The sequence below is a fragment of the Pelodiscus sinensis genome, chromosome 2 (assembly GCF_052426305.1).
Source record: "Pelodiscus sinensis isolate ZL-2025 chromosome 2, ASM5242630v1, whole genome shotgun sequence".
Lineage (NCBI taxonomy): Eukaryota > Metazoa > Chordata > Testudines > Trionychidae > Pelodiscus > Pelodiscus sinensis.
The window spans coordinates 59,504,496-59,523,716 of record NC_143053.1 but is presented as its reverse complement, the minus strand read 5'-3'; the positions used below and the strand labels follow the sequence as shown (position 1 = coordinate 59,523,716).

Genomic DNA, 19,221 nt, shown 5'->3' with positions numbered 1-19,221 from the left:
GTATCTTGGAGGATGCTACATAGAGGAATATTTGTGAGGCACATCAGGGTTACAAGTATAATATGTGCTTTTTAAAAACTTGTGATATCTATGTGTAAAAGTGAAATTATATTTTTCCTCTGTCATGTTCATTTATCACATCTTGTTTGAAATTAGCTTGTAAATGCCTCATTTTGCAATATATGCACAAAACCCAGTGTAACTGAGTCTGTGATCTGTTTGGGTCTTCAGTTGCTAGGCAATATAAATGTCAGCAGGAATAATTTTCAGTTATTTGGGCATAAGGGTGCCACAGATTCCCCTTTCCTATCTCCAAGAAATCAAAAAGCTTGCAACATTTACTTTTTTGTGACAAAGAGCAAATACAGAAGTTTTATGCCTGTGGATTGTTTTATGAAGCTAAGAAACCCTATTTTTGTATAAACAACAAGAAGTCCTGTGGCACCTTATCAACTAACACATTTATTGGAGCATAAGCTTTCGTGGCCAAAGACCCACTTCGTCAGATGCATGTAGTGGAAATTCCAGAGGCAGGTATAAATATACAGGCACATGAAAAGAAGGGAGTACCAATCAAGAGGAAGGCCAGAGATAACGAGGTCAATTTAGTCAGGGAGGATGTAACCCATTTCTAGCAGCTGATGGGGAAGTGTGAACACCAAGAGAGGAGAAACTGCTTTTGTAGTTGGCTAGCCATTCAGTCTTTGTTCAATCCTGAATTGATAGTGTCAAATTTGAATTGTAGCTCTGCAGTTTCTCTTTGGAGTCTGTTTTTGAAGGTTTTTTTGTTGCAGGATGGCTACTTTTTGTGTGTGTGTGTGTGTGTGTGTGTGTGTGTGTGTGTGTGTCAATTAGAAAATACATTCAAACTCACTGTGTTGTATATAAATATTGGAGACCATGGTACAATCTGACATGAGCAAGGGAATGGACAAGATCTTATTATTCTTTTCCATCTCTTTGATTTTATGAGTAGTCTGTACCCAGTCTCCCTTCATGTTGTTTATTGTTTACTATTTAAGTGATTAAAAATATGCTCAGTTCTGTACCAAATGCAAATGTTGAGAGTACTTTTATAGAAGACAGACATAGAAAAACAGAGAACTCAGAAAACTCTGGAACAGCTGTCCAAGGTTAGCAGTGAGGAGGGTAAGTTTATGGAGGGGATGGTACGATGAGACAGGTTACATAGTGTAGGCAATCTGCAAATGCTAGCAACAGATATCTCCAATGGCTGGTGTTGGGACACTGGAGGGGGAGAGCTCTGAGTTAGGGATGTAATAGTGTAGTCGATTAACCAATAAACAAAAGCTTATAGGTTAATGTTATAGACTACACGCATTTCCCTCTTTCCCCTTGCCAGTACGTTTTTAGAAGGCTGGCCAGCAGCCCATCTCAGTCCCGGATTGTGCCAGGTTCAGGACCTATCCTTGCGGGCAGCTCTGCATTTAAAATGTATTAGGAACCAGGTGGGCAGGCAGCCCAGCTTAATTCCAACTCGCGCCAGGTCTTGAGCTCACAACCCACCCTGGACAAGGGTTGCTGCCACCTTGTGCTGCTACTTCTGTATCAGAGGCAGCAGTGTGGGGCAACAGGCCTGGTTTTTAAACTGGCTCACCTTACGGATCAGTTCCTGCCTGGCACCCCGTGCTGCTGCCTCTGATACTTAGGCAGCAGTGTAGAGTGGCAAGGGGCTTCTCGGGAGTGGGGCCAGAGTGCACTAGCTGCCGGCTTCACCCCCAGGGACTATAGAATAGTCAAGTAACCGATAAGAATTCAAGAGGTTAATTGACTATTCAGTTAACCAATATTGAACATTCCTACTCTGAGGTTGCAGGAGCAGGCGGGGGGTAGGGTGTCTGGCCAGGGGGAAGGGTGCAGGAGCAGTGGGGGTGCAGGGTCTCGACGAGGTGTGTGTGTGAGGGAGCTGGTGTGCAGGGGTCTGGGCATGAGGGGGCGGGAGACACTTACTTGTCTTCAGGCCCCGTACTGGTCCCAGGTACTGCCTCCCACTGCTCCCATTGGCTGGATTCTGGCCAATGGGAGCAGCAGGGAAAGCGTCCGGGCAGCACATCCAGGCAAAGCATAGGCAGCATCACTGGGCATGTGGTTCAGGCTGTCACTCTTTAAAGCAGCATGTAAACAGAGATGCTGGTATTCAGCTGCCCTGGAGCACCTGCTCTCCTCTAAGGTGGTGGTGAACCGTTATGAGCGGCCCCCATGTCTCCCAGATATTTGATAGCTGGAGTGGCTGTGGTCAGCCCCGAGGGGTCAGGACACCACCCAGATCTGAGCCTGGGCCCTGCATATCTGGGGAAGGGCCAAGACTGCATGTGAAGTCTGGAACTGCTTTTAAAAAGGAGCTGGAGGTTAAAAGCAAAACAAGGGCTGTGGGTGAAGTCCTGCTAGTGCCTGGCTGACACATGCCGTCATCTGCTTCAGGACCACGCTGGGCATCCACCCTGTTGCCAGGATCTCAGCCAGCCTTGGCCTGGTGCTTCTGGGAGAAGATGCCCTAAGCCCCAGGGTGTGCCCTTGCCAGGAATATCTCCTCCCAGGCTTTGGTGCCCTGTTCTAGAGCTCTGCTTGGCTGGGGAGATAGAAGGGATGAGCACTTCACCTGCCTCCAGCAGTTACAGTGTCAGCATTTCCTTGGCCCTGGAGAGGGATGCTGCCTTCTGCCCCTCAGCCAGAGCAGGGGTGGGGGTGGGGGCTCCCCTGGGTCTGCTGCTGGGTTCTATGCTGCCCCCTGGTTCAGAGCACCTGCTGCTGCTGCCTTCTTGGACAGCCTGTTCTCCATCTCCTGCTGGAAGGGAGGTGGGCTCAGCCTGTGGCCCTGCTATGTGTGGTCAGTCTGGGTTTTCTGTCCAATGTGTATATGGAGGGAGAAGAAAGAGAGATGCTCCTGCAGAGCACAGTGCACTAGCTGCCACTCAGGCACACGCCCCACAGGTCAGCTATGATGGCAAGAGAAGCAGCAGCAACAGCTCCATGCAAGGAGGAGGAAGGGGAAAGGGAGGTGGAGTGGAAACGCTTCTTTCCCTGTGAGCCTGATTGCACAGCGAGGTTCGGAGGAAGCCCCTGCTGGTGCTCCACCCTCATGAGGCAGGGCAAAACTGTAGCACCACCACAGGCTCCCCTACTGTGGGAGAAAAGAGGGGGGCTGAGCTCCAGCAGTGGACCACCTACAAGGAGGCCATAGAGCCCCCTCACTGACTTGGGGGACTAAGGGGTTGCAGTTGCACCCTTTGCACCCCGCCTGCATACGGGCCTGCATTAGATAATGCTGGTATGAAGATACTCCATCTAGAGATAAAAAAAGTATGTTCTCAAGAGGAACATGCAATCAATCTGAAAATGCAGCTAAGAGCAGGGATTACTTTTAACAAGAACAATACACTAAATTTTTACTTGATTGCCCTCTTTTGGCCCAGGCAGTAGTGGTTCTCCAGCCTCCTGCATGTATCATTTCACCCAAGTGTTACCTTCCCAATATTCCCTAGGTTCCTGACTCAATGCAGTGGCAAGATAAAACACCCCAATCCACGACTGCTCCAGGGACATGATCCTTAGAACATTCATGCTCCCCATCTGCATGAGACATCCCTCCAATAGTCGAAAAGACTCCACTAGAAAACATTACCCACTTAAGTGGAAATGCTTCTCATCTTGGACACAACAAAGAGGCAGGGATTGTAGGTATTCTTCTCACTGTAGACTGTATCCTGTCTTCAAAGACATCAGGTGTATTCGTCAGTTTCCTACAAGTCACTTAGCAGTGATTAGTGCATACTATTCACCTGCTCAGAGTTACTCAATTTTCATGTACCGATGAAACTGGATTCTGGAAAGGCTTAATAAAGACTTTCCTTCCTACTCAGAAGCACCCACCCCAGTGGTAACTGAATCTTGTTCTCTTAGGCTACGTCTAGACTACATGCCTCTGGGGACATGGGGGCCGCTCAGCGCGGTAATCTGGACGCGCGGGTGTCGACATCAAAGGCATTTGTCGACCACCCAGGTAAACCTCATTCCAGGAGGCATACCTAGGTGGTCGACAAATGCCTTTGATGTCGACACCCACGCGTACAGACTACCGCGCTGAGCCGACAAACAGCTGATCGGCTCAGCGTGGTAACCATGTAAATTTAAATGAAGCGGCGATTACTGGTATTTTGAATACTGGTATTTTGAAGGTTGACTTTGTAAATGACATGTTTTTAGATAGACAAGGATAATGAGGTAATATCTTCTATTGGACTAACTTTTGTTGGTGAAAGAGAGAAATATCAAGGTTATACAAAGCTCTTGTGGATTTTATTTAAGACTGAAGTTAGCTGGCTAAGTATTATGGAATCAAAAAGTAATTCAAAATGTTGACAGCTCAGGTGTTCCAATTCTTTCCATGTTGTTTTAAAGAATGCTACAAAATGGAAAAAAGATCCCAAAAACATCTTTGGCATTTAAAAAATCTTAGTATGTCACCAAGAAAGGCAGAAAAACCATATGAACTCATGCAAGAGAGAGAAACATGGAATTAATCATGATTGTAGTTAATTTTTTTAAATCGTGCTACTGTAGAATCCTTTCAGTCAAAATCATTTTTGCGAAGAATAATTCACAATTAATGGATCCTACCATTTTAATAGTAAAGCAGCTTTTTGGGGAGCTGCAGAGATCTTTTGTGTTACTGGAGATACTCAGCGTGTTCGAGATACTAACTGCAATATAATAGAGACTGAGCCTGCAGTCTGCCCAAAGCTGGTATTATGAGCTTCTACAAGATCTTTTTAGTGTTGCTGATTTTTGTCTGTGAATTGGTGATATGATGCTTCTGGAGCTCTGCACTAGCAGAGAGGACAGCTTGCTGATAGAGCAGACCTTAATGTTCCCCCCCCCCCCCCCAAAAAAAAAGACTACAGGCTTGGTTTGGTGGCAAAGCCATTCAGCCAGTTTTATTGTGGACAAGGCTCAGTCCTAGTGCCCTGGCTTAATGGTTACCGTTACACTAACACATGTCTGCAACAAAGTAGTTGCTCCCTTGACTTGGTGTCATCCCCTATGCCAGGACAAAAATTCCCCTCCTTTGACTTCTCTTTTTGTACATTGTTACAAACCCATCACATATGACACTTCAGATGTTGTTACCACCTTGTGCCCTATAATTTGAACAAAGCATCCTCATCCATTATCCTGTCATCCCATCCTTATCTTTATGAGGGTCTGAGTGTTCTAATACCACTCTTTCGGATCAAGATTGTGCTTTATTGTTTAGGTGATACCCAGATGTTACAACTCTGATAAGGCATATTTGGTTCACTGCCTTTAGTTCATACTGTTGGCGCTCTAGCATGGCCTACACCAGACACCAAACTTAGTTTTTGGGCATGGAAGGAATAAACCAGGAGCCTGAAACAGACAGTAGAGACAAATTTCATACCCTTTGCATGTATCACAGCAAAGGAGGATTGAAAACTGTTGTTAAAGGAAGACCGGATCAGCATGAGAGACACGCAAAGGGCATAAACACCCATTTGTGTCCTTGTAATAGTTCTAGGGGGTGTTTTAATGTAAATGGGATCTAACATATTATTATATAATCAGACTAATAACTGAGATGTGACCAAGAGTTTAGCCTGATTGCATAATGTTGTTAAGGAACAAAATCACCAATACATCTCCCTTATAAACAGAAATACCAAAAGTGCCAGCTGGCAGAGGGCATACGAGAGGTGTAATGTTGTTTATGGGGATCCCCTGGGTCTCATGTCTGCATAACACAGAGCTAGAGGATGTCATGTAAAGTCTATATCAACAGCCAGTAAAACACTGGTCATCCTAATCATTGCAAGATACATGTATGAATGATATTTAAGTTATCTACCGGTATATTGAAAACTATGTTCTTAAGGGTTGAGAGTGAAGACAGGTCATTAGAAGGTGATTTAAACTCATTCTGCTTATATAGGTGATAGTAGATGCTTATCTCTCTGGCAATCAATATGTATTTTGTGGCTTATAGTTTAATACTTTTTGCATTACTGAGCCTGTTGCTAATGAGCAGATTATGCATTGTCATAAGAGAAGATCTGCAGGAAAAAATAAACACAGCTGGGGGCATCCTTTTTTATTAAAGACAATGGATATTTGTGGTATAACTTATGAGTACTAGAAGGCATGTTACGATTTTATTTTACATGTAACCATTTTATTCCCAGTATTTCTACTTGTGATTATTTTAATGTCTAGTCTTTGTTAAATAAACTTTTGCTTGTTTGCAATGTAAATTTATCTGAGTGGTAGGGGTTATCAGAGCCCTATTTTGAAGGGAAGCTGGTGTGTATTGTTGCTTTGGAAGCAGCTAATTGCTCCAGGAGGGTATTTGGAGAGTTTGAGGCTAGAGATGTGAATGATTAACTAGTTAACCAGTAAGCATCACCTTCATTCAGTGATGCTTATGGGTTACAGTTAGCTGGCAAGGGCTGCTAACATTTAATCAGTTTAAAAGGGATTTTAGATCCCTACTTTGAGACTTGGAATGTGCCTGTTGCAGAGAGAGGGAGAGGAGGGGGGAATAGAGAGAAGGGGGGAGAGAAAGAGAGAGAGAGGCGAGGGACCTAGTTAAGTTTGTAGGGCAGTGCTTATGTTGTCAGTGGCCAGTAGTGTTGGGAAGCTGACCTTTGACAGGTATAGCAAGGCTTCCTCATGCTAAGGATAGTTGGTAGCGAGGAGCCTCACTGAGTATCCAAGAAACATTAGAAATATCCATTAGATATTAATCATTGTTACGCGATATCACTGAACTTAGTGGTTCGCCATAGGATGTTCTGGTAAAAATTATTTCTCTAGTTTATTTGTGTCAAGTTGAGTGTTCTCTATTTGTATTGCTTGTTTAATAACTAAACTGTAATCAGACTTACTGCTGTGGTGATTTGATTTTCTTAAGAGATTTGTTCACTTTCCCATTTCTAGGCACTAATGGGGAGACCTTTCCAGCTTTAGAGGAAGTTAATTTATCTTCACAGCCATCACAATCTGCAAGGGAGAGGCGACGAATAAAAAAGAAAGCAATGGAATTTACTGTATGTATGAAGTGCTTCTCCTTCCACTGCTATATCTCTCTCTTCCATTTAAAAGAGAAACCTCAGGGGTTTCTGCAAAGAGAGACTAACACAAATAATAGTATGAAAAAACTTTTGTATCTAGAGACTGGGAAAACTGGGATTGTTTATCTTACAAAGGAGACTAATAAGAGGGGACATGATAAAAGTATATAAAATAATGATTAGTCTAGAGACGGTAAATGGGTAGCTTCTGTTCTCCCTTTTCATAACACAAGAACAAAGGAACAATCAATGAAATCAAAAGGTAGCAATCTGAATAAAGAATTTTTGTATGTGATATGTAGCTAAACTGTGGGACTCGTTACCATAGGATGTTATTGAGAACAAAAACTTAGCAAGATGCAAAAAGGGATTAGACATTTATAATCACCGTGGCTAGTGCTCATTTTGGAAGAGATATTAAACCTAATTTTTCAGGGCAAATTAGTTTATAACTATTAGGAATTGGAGGGAGATTTGCCTATTTTGTAATGGCTTAAATTTTCCTCTGGAGTATTTTGGTATTGGCCACAGCCAGAGAGAATACTTTATACCTACATGACAATTACTGTGTTTTTTATTTCAATAGGAGTTGTATTACATGGCTATAGATGATATGTTCACACAGTATAAATGGGTTATATCCCTAATGGCCCTTCTGCAGGCTTGTCTTATTTACTGACATCTTCCCATATTTTCTAAATCTGCAGGATGATGTTCCTTTTAGCAAGTCACAGCCTGACACCTTCTCTTTGCACTCAAGCTCCAGTCTCAGAGTTGACCAACTGAAAGCCAGGAATGAAGAACGATTAAGAAGACTGAATGAATTGCAGAAGAAATCTGTTAACTTAGGTATGCTTTTTTTTTTTTTTGGATGTTAAAGAAACCAATATTAAGAATCAAACTAATATTAACAATAAGAAGAAATTGGCCGAGACATTTGGATTATTTTGACATAATGTAATACTCTATATATCACTGTTTTGCTGGAAAATTAGTTGTTAAAAAGTTTGAATTGAAGTTTGTTGCAAGTTTTGAGAGGTGAGGCAAATGAAAGGATATCAACTCAAGACTTGTCTTGTGACTAGTATAGTGGTATCCAACCTAATATCTGTGGCAGCTTTGGAAAGAAGTAAACCCTCCAAGAAAACTTACAATGAAGCTGGCCAATTGAGCCATGGCTATGGAAGCTATATTCTTTATTACCTTCTATAGAGATCAATACATGCCATGAAGCATAATGTTTCATTACTCCAGTCTTGGCACATTTACCTACAAATGATGTTGGTGATTAAAATTCTCAAATTGCAGTACTGAACTCAGAACTGCTATCACAAATAAATTCACAAACTGACTGTATGGGGAAGCATTTTCTTTTTGTGCTGAGAATGTGTGGCTTTAATTACATGTATTGATTTGTCCCCCAGTCTGAATGTTGGGACACAGTACACTCTTTTTTCAAACCCTCATTACTTCATACAGTTCAAATACATCTTCACCATATTCAGCCCTCTTCTGTCTGTCTAGCCAACTTCTTTTCTGCCCTGGCTCAGACACATCCCTTATAGTTTCATTTAGTATCATGTTAACAAAGTTGCTATTATTGATCTATAGCTTGGTTGGTCTTCCTTTTATTAAATGCAATCTCCACCTTTTTTTCCTCTGCTACTTTGACTTCCTTGTCTTTGAATGGAGGTCTTCCTTCTTACTATCCATGTATGTTAACTATTAGTATTTTACTGGATTAAAAAGCTGCATTTTACAATGGCATTTAGTGTAATCTAAGCAAAGCCTGTTTGTCTGTTGGTGATTTTTCATGTGGATTCCATTCTTGGTGCCCATGACACTTATGCATACAAGATCAGATTCTTTTGGCTAGCATTGTCCTTGTGACCCCCTTCCCATGCCAGGGCATAAAGCAGTTGTTCTCAAACTTTTTGGCCCACAGCTGTCCCCACTCGTGCAAACCTTTCTGAGGACCACCCATGAAGCCAAAATGGGTGCAGGAGCAGACTAGGGATGGGGGATCTTGATTAGAGGGTGCAGAGGAGGAATGGGTATGGGAGGGCGAGCCAGGATTCTGCCCAATGGGAGCCAGAGAAGGGGTAGCAGCAATACATAGAGCTGGATCTGACTTGAGAGGCTTGGGGCTACTCCCCCTCCCCACCCTGCAGCAGGAAGCCAGCACTGGCACTCCAACCTTGCAAGGGGACTGAGGGAGTTGAGTGCTAGCATGGGCTCCCTGCTGTGGGGAGGGCGCCTGCCGAGGCCATGGCCCACCTACAGGATGGCTGCAGACCACTAGTGAGACCATTTTGTGTTCCACTTTGGCAACCGCTGGCATAAAGGATGGAGAAAGTCCAGTTGTCCCATGGTCCCTTCTTTCCCGCTATGAAAGCAAGATAGAAACCTTGCAGAGTCCATTTGCTTTCCTAACAATAAACACTGTCCTGTTACTGAATAAGCTACTCAGATGAAGCTTTAAAACTCTGTACGAATTAGTTATATTAAAACAAAGTAGTTAATTACTTCAAGGAGTACCAGTGGAAACACAGATACCCAGAGATTGACATACTAAACCCTCACCTCCAACCATTATACAGCCTGAGTTCTGTTGTCGAGTTTAACTGAACTCAGAATTGGAGGGGGTCGGGTTTGTTGTAGATGCCGCACTATAACTATATCTGTACATAACAATGAAATATGGATAGATAGCGAATGACAGGTGGTGTTAAGACAAATATACAGAGTATCAGTGGCAAGAAAGGGGGATATGTGGGCAGCTGGTAGATCTGGGAGTAAGAGAAGTTTGGGAACCTCTAGTGTAGATTCTTTTAATGCTAAATAGGCAAAATAAAACTAAGTCTTTTAATCAGTTAATATGCTAAGATACCTTACCAGTGCCATCCACTACTCAGGTATTTTTGCATCTCAAGTTTTAAAACAGCTAGTGGTTCTCTTTAGCCACTGTGCACACCTGGCAGGGCAGAGCGCGAGAGACTTCATGCATTCTCCTGCCTCCAGGCCCTGATCGGCTGAGCTCAGTCAAACAACTGGCAATTGTCTCTAGGTGCTGGGGACGAGGGACAAGACTTTACATGCTCCCCCACCCCGAGGTCAATCGGGATCTATGGACAGGGGAACATGACGCCTGGCCCTGCTCCTTCTGCCCAGGGCTACTTCAGAAATTTATGAAGTGGCCTCCTTTTAAAAATGATTGCCCACCCCTGTTCTATACCCTGTCTTTCCTCCTAGGCTCATTGTGTCTATAAATGTCAGTCCGTTACTGTTACAACCTGCAAAGGATCTGTGACAGATATTAGCATCCTCATCCAAGTAAGCAGGCAGAGGGTACCAAGTCCCTTCCAAGGGATTTGAGTATTTCTGCTGTCACCCAATGCCAGGATCTCTGGTTATATCTTCTGCTTAGGAGATGTCCAAACAGCAAGGGCCTTTCAAGCCAACAACTAATGAGAAGGATGCTGAAGAGTTGGTCTTATTTGGATGCAAAGCCTACTTTTCATCCACCCTCCAAATGAAAGTAGATAACTGTACTTTGTGAGAAGCACTTCATTATTTCCACTGAGAGAAGCTATCTCAATTAACAGACAAGTTTCCTATGGAATATAAGGAAAAGTTGGATTTTTAATGAAAAAAGGTATCTGGTGGCTGCATTTCCCTCCAAGAACCTCTAGATGCATCTAGTACAGTGTCACACACTGTGGCCACATTTATGGTGATGAGAATATAGTCCCGACTGCGAGCATCTGGGATACCCAGAGTGGTATCGGTCTACTTCAAGTTCAGCCATAGATATCTCTAAGAGCATTCCTTAGACTTCTGGGACAAATGGCTTCCTGGACCAACATACTGTGTTTTGCCATACTTCACATACACTCCATTCCAGGATAGTTGAAATCAGCATATCTATCCAGATGACACCAAAGTTTTTTCCAAACTAAACAAGCCCAGTTCATGAAGCCTGGCTTCATAGGTCATGTTCTCTAAACCTTTAATCATTCTTGTCGCTCTTCTCTGTACCCTTTCCAATTTTTCCACATCTTTCTTGAAATGTGGCGCCCAGAACTGGACACAGTACTCCAGCTGAGGCCTAACTAGTACAGAGTAGAGCGGCAGAATGACTTCACGAGTTTTGCTTACAACACACCTGTTGATACAACCTAGAATCATATTTGCTTTTTTTGCAACAGCATCACACTGTTGACTCATATTCAACTTGTGGTCCACTATGACCCCTAGATCCCTTTCCGCCATGCTCCTTCCTAGACAGTCGCTTCCCATCTTGTATGTATGGAACTGATTGTTCCTTCCTAAGTGGAGCACTTTGCATTTCTCTTTATTAAACCTCATCCTGTTTACCTCTGACCATTTCTCTAGCTTGCTAAGGTCATTTTGAATTATGTCCCTATCCTCCAAAGAAGTTGCAACCCCACCCAGTTTGGTATCATCTGCAAACTTAATAAGCGTACTCTCTATCCCAATATCTACATCATTGATGAAGATATTGAACAGTACGGGTCCCAAAACAGACCCTTGAGGAACTCCACTTGTTATCCCTTTCCAGCAGGATTTAGAACCGTTAACAACAACTCTCTGACTATGGTTATCCAGCCAATTATGCACCCACCTTATCGTGGCCCTATCTAAGTTATATTTGCCTAGTTTATCAATAAGAATATCATGCGAGACCGTATCAAATGCCTTACTAAAGTCTAGGTATATGACATCCACCGCTTCTCCCTTATCCACAAGGCTCGTTATCTTATCAAAGAAAGCTATCAGATTAGTTTGGCATGACTTGTTCTTCACAAACCCATGCTGGCTATTCCCTATCACTTTATTACCTTCCAAGTGTTTGCATATGATTTGCCTGTGGACATGCTAATGAGCGAAGCTCCAGGGAACAATGGGCCTCTGAAGGCCAAAGACACACCTGGCTACTGGCCATGTGACTCTAGCCAGCCTGGAAGAAACCAGGAAGGAGGTATAAATTTGCCATGTGGCCATCTCCATCTTGTACTCAGCTCAGCACTTCATCCCAGAGGCAACAGTGCAGGGATCGAAGAGCCGGAAAAAACTGTGGACCCATCCTGACCTAGGATGTGCAACAAGGACTTTTAAGCCAGCAGTTATAACATCTTTGCTGCAAGCCTGCATCGAGAACTGGGAGATTCGATGCATGTAACGTATGATACTTTAGCAACCTCACTCTCATGCTTTTCTTTCTTGTGGTAATAAACCTTTAGATGGTCGATTCTAAAGGATTGGCTCAGCGTGATTTGTGGGTAAGGTCCAGAGGGTAAATTGACCAGGGATCTGTGGCTGGTTTCTTGGAACTGGACAGAACTTGTTCAGGAAAGGTCAGATTGGGTACTAGACCCCTCACCTGTATATGAGGTCCGGGGCCATCTGGGGCATAGATATTGCTGGGGTTTTGGAGGGGTTTAGCCACGAGTCTTCAAGCAGGCAGCTGAAGTGCTCTGTGGGACTGGTGTGTGGCCTGTTTGGGAAGATCTCCAGTCTGGGGCAGTAAGGAGTCCCGAATTTGAGCAATTTGCCCTGAGCGGATGCCCTCAGCTGTGCCCAGACCTGGCCCAGTCCATCACACTAGCTCTCTCCCTTGACATCACTCATTTCCTTATCTACTAGCCTTTAAGCCATCTGGGATTTCTTTCAGTGTTAAAAGGGTACATCTAGCAGCAATATAAGCCGTTTTCCCTCCTAAACAGGGTCATACCGTATTTTCCAATCCTACAGTGACAAGGTTCTCTAGGGTTCATACTATAGAATCATAGAATACTAGGACTAGAAGGGATCTCGAGAGGTCATCCAGTCCAGTCCCCTGACCTCATGGCAGGACCAAATACTGTCTAGACCATCCCTGATAGACATTTGTCTAACCTACTCTTAAATATCTTCAGAGATGGGGATTCCACAACCTCCCTGGGCAATTTATTCCAGTGTTTGATCACCCTGACAGTTAGGAACTTTTTCCTAATGTCCAACCTAAACCTCCCTTGCTGCAGTTTAAGCCCATTGCTTCTTGTTCTATCCTCAGAGGCCAAGATGAACAATTTTTCTCCCTCCTCCTCAGGACACCCTTTTAGATACCTGAAAACAGCTATCATGTCCCCCTTCAGTCTTCTATTTTCTAAAGTAAACAAACCCAATTCTTTCAGCCTTCCTTCATAGGTCATGTTCTCTAGACCTTTAATCATTCTAGTTGCTCTTCTCTGGACCCTCTTCAATTTCTCCACATCTTTCTTGAAATGCCATGCCCAGAACTGGACACAGTACTCAAACTGAGGCCTAACCAGTGCAGAGTAGAGCGGAAGAATGACTTCTCGTGTCTTAGAATCATAGAATCATAGGACTGGAAGGGACCTTGAGAGGTCATCGAGTCCAGCCCCCTGCCCTCAAGGCAGGACCAAGCTCTGTCTACACCATCCCTGACAGATGTCTGTCTAACCTGTTCTTAAATATCTCCAGAGAGGGAGATTCCACCACCTCCCTTGGCAATTTATTCCAATATTTGACCACCCTGACAGGAATTTTTTCCTAATGTCCAATCTAAACCTCCCTTGCTGCACTTTAAGCCCATTACTCCTTGTCCTGTCCTCAGAAACCAAGAGGAACACATTTTCTCCTTCCTCCTTGTGACACCCTTTTAGATATTTGAAAACCGCTATCATGTCCCACCTTAATCTTCTTTTTTCCAAACTAAACAAGCCCAGTTCCTGAAGCCTCACAACACACCTGTTAATGTATCCCAGAATCATGTTTGCTTTTTTTTCCAACGGCATCACACTGTTTGCTCATATTTAGCTTGTGATCCACTATAACCATTAGATCCCTTTCTGCTGTACTCATTCCTAGACAGTCGCTTCCCATTCTGTATGTGTGAAACTGATTGTTCCTTCGTAAGTGGAGCACTTTGCATTTGTCTTTATTAAACTTCATCCTGTTTACCTCAGACCATTTCTCCAATTTGTCCAGATCATTTTAAATTATGACCTTATCCTCCAAAGCAGTCGCAACCCCTCCCAGCTTGGTAGCATCTTCATACTTAATAAGCGTACTTTCTATGCTAATATCTAAATAGGCGATGAAGATAGTGAACAGAGCCGGTCCCAAAACAGACCCCTGCGGAACCCCACTTGTTATACGTTTCCAGCAGGATTGTGAACCGTTAATAACTCCTCTCTGAGTACAGTTATCCAGCCAGTTATGCACCCACCTTATAGTAGCCCCATCTAAGTTGTATTTGCCTAGTTTATTGATAAGAATATCATGCGAGACAGTATCAAATGCCTTACTAAAGTCTAGGTATACCACATCCACCGCTTCTCCCTTATCCACGAGACTCGTTAGCTTTCTTTCATAGGATATCAGCTATGTTCCCCTCCACATTGAGGAACCTCTTTACTCTTGAGACCTAATTATATTATTAACAGTGTTGATTGGCCTCTTTCCCTATTTTGAACCAAAACAACACCTTTATCCCTGAACCACCTTTCTAACTGTTGTTTTAGTAGAGACTGCATCCTCTCTGAGGGTAGAGGATATTCTGACATTCATGGTAGGTACACCTTATACAGTGTCTCGTAAGGATTGGATTACTCTCACATCCCATCCTAGATTCCTGCATGGAGGAGTTTGAGTTCCAAATGAACCAATTTATTTTTTTCTTGTTTTTTTTCCCCCTCAAGTCTTAGCTGGGTGAAGGAAAACTTCATACAGTTGAGGTAATAAGGGCATTGTCATATTACTTTAACAGGATACATTTGCTAAGGAACATACCTAAACTGTTGTCTTTGCTGAAAGGATTAAGGGTAAGGCATTTTCTTCAGAGAGATTATGAAAATGGGTTTTCAGAGCATGTTCTGAGTTATTTATGTTAGAACCTACCTGCTCACTTTAGAGCTCATGCCACTAGAGCTAAAACAGCTTTGGACACCTGTTTTGAAGAATGTCTCTATTTCTGAAATCTGTAGGGCAGCTACGTGGAGCTTGGTCCACACCTTTTCAAGATGCTACTCTTTGGTAGAGGCTTCCAGCTTGGATGCCCCCTTTGGTAGAGATGTCCTGCAGTCATTGTTTAAGTAGGACTCCTACTTCCCACTTCTATGCAAACAGATAACCACAGTTACGGTAAGGTAAGTTTTTGCTGTTAGCACCTCCATTCTTCACTTGTTAGAAAGATCACTTCTTTTCCCTGGAGATGCAGCTAAGTCTATAGTGGGTAGTAACATTGTCTTCTTCCAAGTAAAACCTATGATTAGAAATAATAGAACAAGAAAATTAACTAAAGAAGGGCTATCGTTTATTGTTAATTAACAAAAATGAGTAACTCTGTAGTTTTTCTGGTGGAGTATTTTCCCTGGGAATTTAATATAGAGTAATCAGATACCTAAGTCCTTTTCACAAACTTCTGTATTTTTTTTAATAGGTTAGTTTTTTCATCACCAGTTTCTGGACTCAATTATTTTGACTCGCTTTTTATAAAGTGATGGTCAGGGTGAGTAAGTGACCAGACTTGGTCTTTTTTTCAAAATGTATTTATCTTTAGAAACTGGTATCTTTGGAGCTTCCAGGGGGCCTGGATTTTCTTAAAGTTTCCCCTGCTGAGATTTTGTTAGATCATCTGTACAAGATGGACAGTGTGAAAAAGAGAAGTAAGGCCTATGCTGCCTCTCCCACTACATGCCATCACCACTCCCTCTGGCTTTGGAGGGGATGGAGCCTGTGTGATGCACCAACAGGATCCCTTCTGACAAGTGCTTTCATCAAATTAAGGAGAAATCTAGGCCTGGAGAGTCAGAGGTCTGTGCTCTCCTCTCCTTTCAGGTGGAGGAGAGAGTTTTGAGCTCAAAGGTGAGAGGCTTAATTGTAGCCTGATTACTGTGGTGACTTCCAGCACACAACTCCTCTCTTCGTAGGCTTGGATATTAAGTAATTTGACATAAGTAATTTGCCTCATTCCATAGTGGGTCTGACTGAAAAGATAACTGGATCAGTAGGCTAGAGCCATGTTGTCTTGACTGGATAAGATAAGGGGGGAGCAGTTTGGTACCATTTAGACTGCACAGGATACACCTGAAATGCAAGATGAAGTAAATAATACATGTGCCTGCACAATGTGTGACTAGAGTACACTATACAGGGTGGGGATGTGAGCATCATTGTGGGCAGGGGGACTCTATCCTGGCTGGAACATCCCCCACCTTCAGCGGGGAAGGCACTCCAACCTGCCTGCCCCATTTAATCAATTAACCGGTTCAACATAACATTTAACTGATTAATGGGGATTTTATATTCCCTAGTACAGGGATTAGTTCCTGCAAAGTAACCAAGCCAGATCCAGAACCATGTGATGCAATTTATAGTTAAAGATGCATATGTTGTTAGTCTTGGTCAAAATGTATAGGGAAAAGTGCTTCTGTGTAACTAGGGATATAAGCGACTAGTCGACTATCCAAGAAGCAGAAGCTTATCGGATAGTCGACTAGTGATGTGACTAGTTGCTTCTCCCTCCTCCCCTCGTTGTTGCCTCTGTCAGAGAGAGGCAGCAAGGAGGGGGCTAAGCAGGAGCCAGTGCTGGGGGGAGCTGGCTTAAAAGCCGGTTCCCCCCCAGCACCGTCTCCGCAGGGGACAGTGGAGGGGTAAACGGCACAAGCAGGGACTGAAGCAGTCTCCACTCGCGCTGCTTCTGCTGCTATTGCTTTTGAAATGTGCAAGAGCCCAGCGGGGGAGTCAAAGGCTGAGGTGCTGCAGGGAGTGGGAACCCACTGGGCCTCTTATATGTTTCAAAGGTTCAGGTGCCCCGAGGAGCACTGGGCCAATCTCCCACTGGTCTCGCATTCCCAGTGGGGCTTCTGCTTTTGAACTGTAGCAAGAGCCCTGATAGACTAATCAAATAGTCAATGGAAATTCCATTGACTATTTGATTAGTTAATTAATCTAAATTTAACATCCATATGTGTCACTTTATCGTTTGTCATGCTCTCTACCCACCTCATACATTGAAGTCTGATCAACTCCACTATAGCTTTGCGGTATGCCGAATAAAGGAACCTGAGTGATCAGACTAGAGTTGAAATGAGTTCTTGGGAAATCAAGTGGAAAAGATCTCAGGGAAACCCCAGCACTGTTCACGTCATTTGCGGGATGTGTTTTTCTCTACATGGTTCTTTGGAGCTGTCCCTTGTTTATGCTGGTCCTATTTCCTATTCATGCCAAATGAACCTGGAGCAAGGACAGGGCCTTAAAGATGAGTGACTTAATAGATTCTTGTTAAACCTGACAAGAATTGGACAGAATCTTAGGTTTAGAATCTATTTTGCCCTGGATACCTTAATGAGAAATGAACCCTAATGCTCTATAAATATTAGATTCCATGATGTGTCTTTCCTGCTTCCACTTTTGTTTATGCAGTGTTATTGTAGCCATGTTGGCCCCAGGATATTAGAGAGACGGGGTTGGGTGTGGTAATATCTTTTATTGTTCCTCCTTCTGCTGGTGAGAAGCTTTTGAGTTTCAGAGATTTTTTTTTCAGATCAAGGAAACTTTTATACAGAGTGTCAAAGTGAAATATAAGCTAAATAGAAGATGAAAGAGATAGGCACGGGTAAATTAGTACATATTTCAAAGGAACCATTCAAGGGGAAGTCGCAATCTCATCTTTCCATCCAGGAGAAGAATCATAGGACTGGAAGGGACCTCGAGAGGTCATCGAGTCCAGCCCCCCGCCCTCAAGGCAGGACCAAGCTCCGTCTACACCATCCCTGACAGATGTCTATCTAACCTGTTCTTAAATATCTCCAGAGAGGGAGATTCCACCACCTCCCTTGGCAATTTATTCCAATATTTGACCACCCTGACAGGAATTATTTCCTAATGTCCAATCTAAACCTCCCTTGCTGCACCTTTAAGCCCATTACTCCTTGTCCTGTCCTCAGAAACCAAGAGGAACACATTTTCTCCTTCCTCCTTGTGACACCCTTTTAGATATTTGAAAACCGCTATCATGTCCCCCCTTAATCTTCTTTTTTCCAAACTAAACAAGCCCAGTTCATGAAGCCTGGCTTCATAGGTCATGTTCTCTAGACCTTTAATCATTCTTGTCGCTCTTCTCTGTACCCTTTCCAATTTCTCCACATCTTTCTTGAAATGTGGCACCCAGAACTGGACACAGTACTCCAGCTGAGGCCTACCTAGTGCAGAGTAGAGCGGCAGAATGACTTCACGAGTTTTGCTTACAACACACCTGTTGATACAACCTAGAATCATATTTGCTTTTTTTGCAACAGCATCACACTGTTGACTCATATTCAGCTTGTGGTCCACTATGACCCCTAGATCCCTTTCCGCCATGCTCCTTCCTAGACAGTCGCTTCCCATCTTGTATGTATGGAACTGATTGTTCCTTCCTAAGTGGAGCACTTTGCATTTCTCTTTATTAAACCTCATCCTGTTTACCTCTGACCATTTCTCTAACTTGCTAAGGTCATTTTGAATTATGTCCCTATCCTCCAAAGAAGTTGCAACCCCACCCAGTTTGGTATCATCTGCAAACTTGATAAGCGTACTCTTTATCCCAATATCTACATCATTGATGAAGATATTGAACAGTACGGGTCCCAAAACAGACCCTTGCGGAACTCCACTTGTTATCCCTTTCCAGCAGGATTTAGCACCGTTAACAACAACTCTCTGACTACGGTTATCCAGCCAATTATGCACCCACCTTATCATGGCCCTATCTAAGTTATATTTGCCTAGTTTATCAATAAGAATATCATGCGAGACCGTATCAAATACCTTACTAAAGTCTAGGTATTTGACATCCACTGCTTTTCCCTTATCCTCAAGGCTCGTTAACCTATCAAAGAAAGCTATCAGATTAGTTTGGCATGACTTGTTCTTCACAAACCCATGCTGGCTATTCCCTATCACTTTACCACCTGCTCTGTTTTTGTAAAGCCCCTGGTAGGGCGCTTCCTCAAAGGATTGGATAGATCCCTCCCTCAGGTGAGAGAACCACTCCCCTTGTGAGACCTTATCCTGGTCCTCTCCAAGTTAATGTTCCCATCTTTTG

At 43.3% G+C, this 19,221-nt stretch overlaps 1 protein-coding gene across 13 annotated transcripts in view; it reads left to right on the top strand.

Annotated features, from left to right (window-relative positions):
- The window catches only part of CSPP1 (centrosome and spindle pole associated protein 1), a 169,251-nt gene that overhangs the window by 146,015 nt on the left and 4,015 nt on the right, over positions 1-19,221 (top strand). For 7 of the 13 annotated variants that reach the window (XM_075920582.2, XM_075920580.2, XM_075920581.2 and 4 more), the window contains 2 exons: positions 6,973-7,082; positions 7,814-7,955. In XM_075920582.2, coding sequence (XP_075776697.2) covers positions 6,973-7,082; positions 7,814-7,955 — 252 coding nt within the window. Of the gene's footprint in view, positions 1-6,972; positions 7,083-7,813; positions 7,956-15,118; positions 15,281-15,573; positions 15,643-19,221 lie in introns of all 13 variants that reach the window. The other 6 variants (XR_016348752.1, XR_016348749.1, XR_016348750.1 and 3 more) reach the window with 5 other exon arrangements.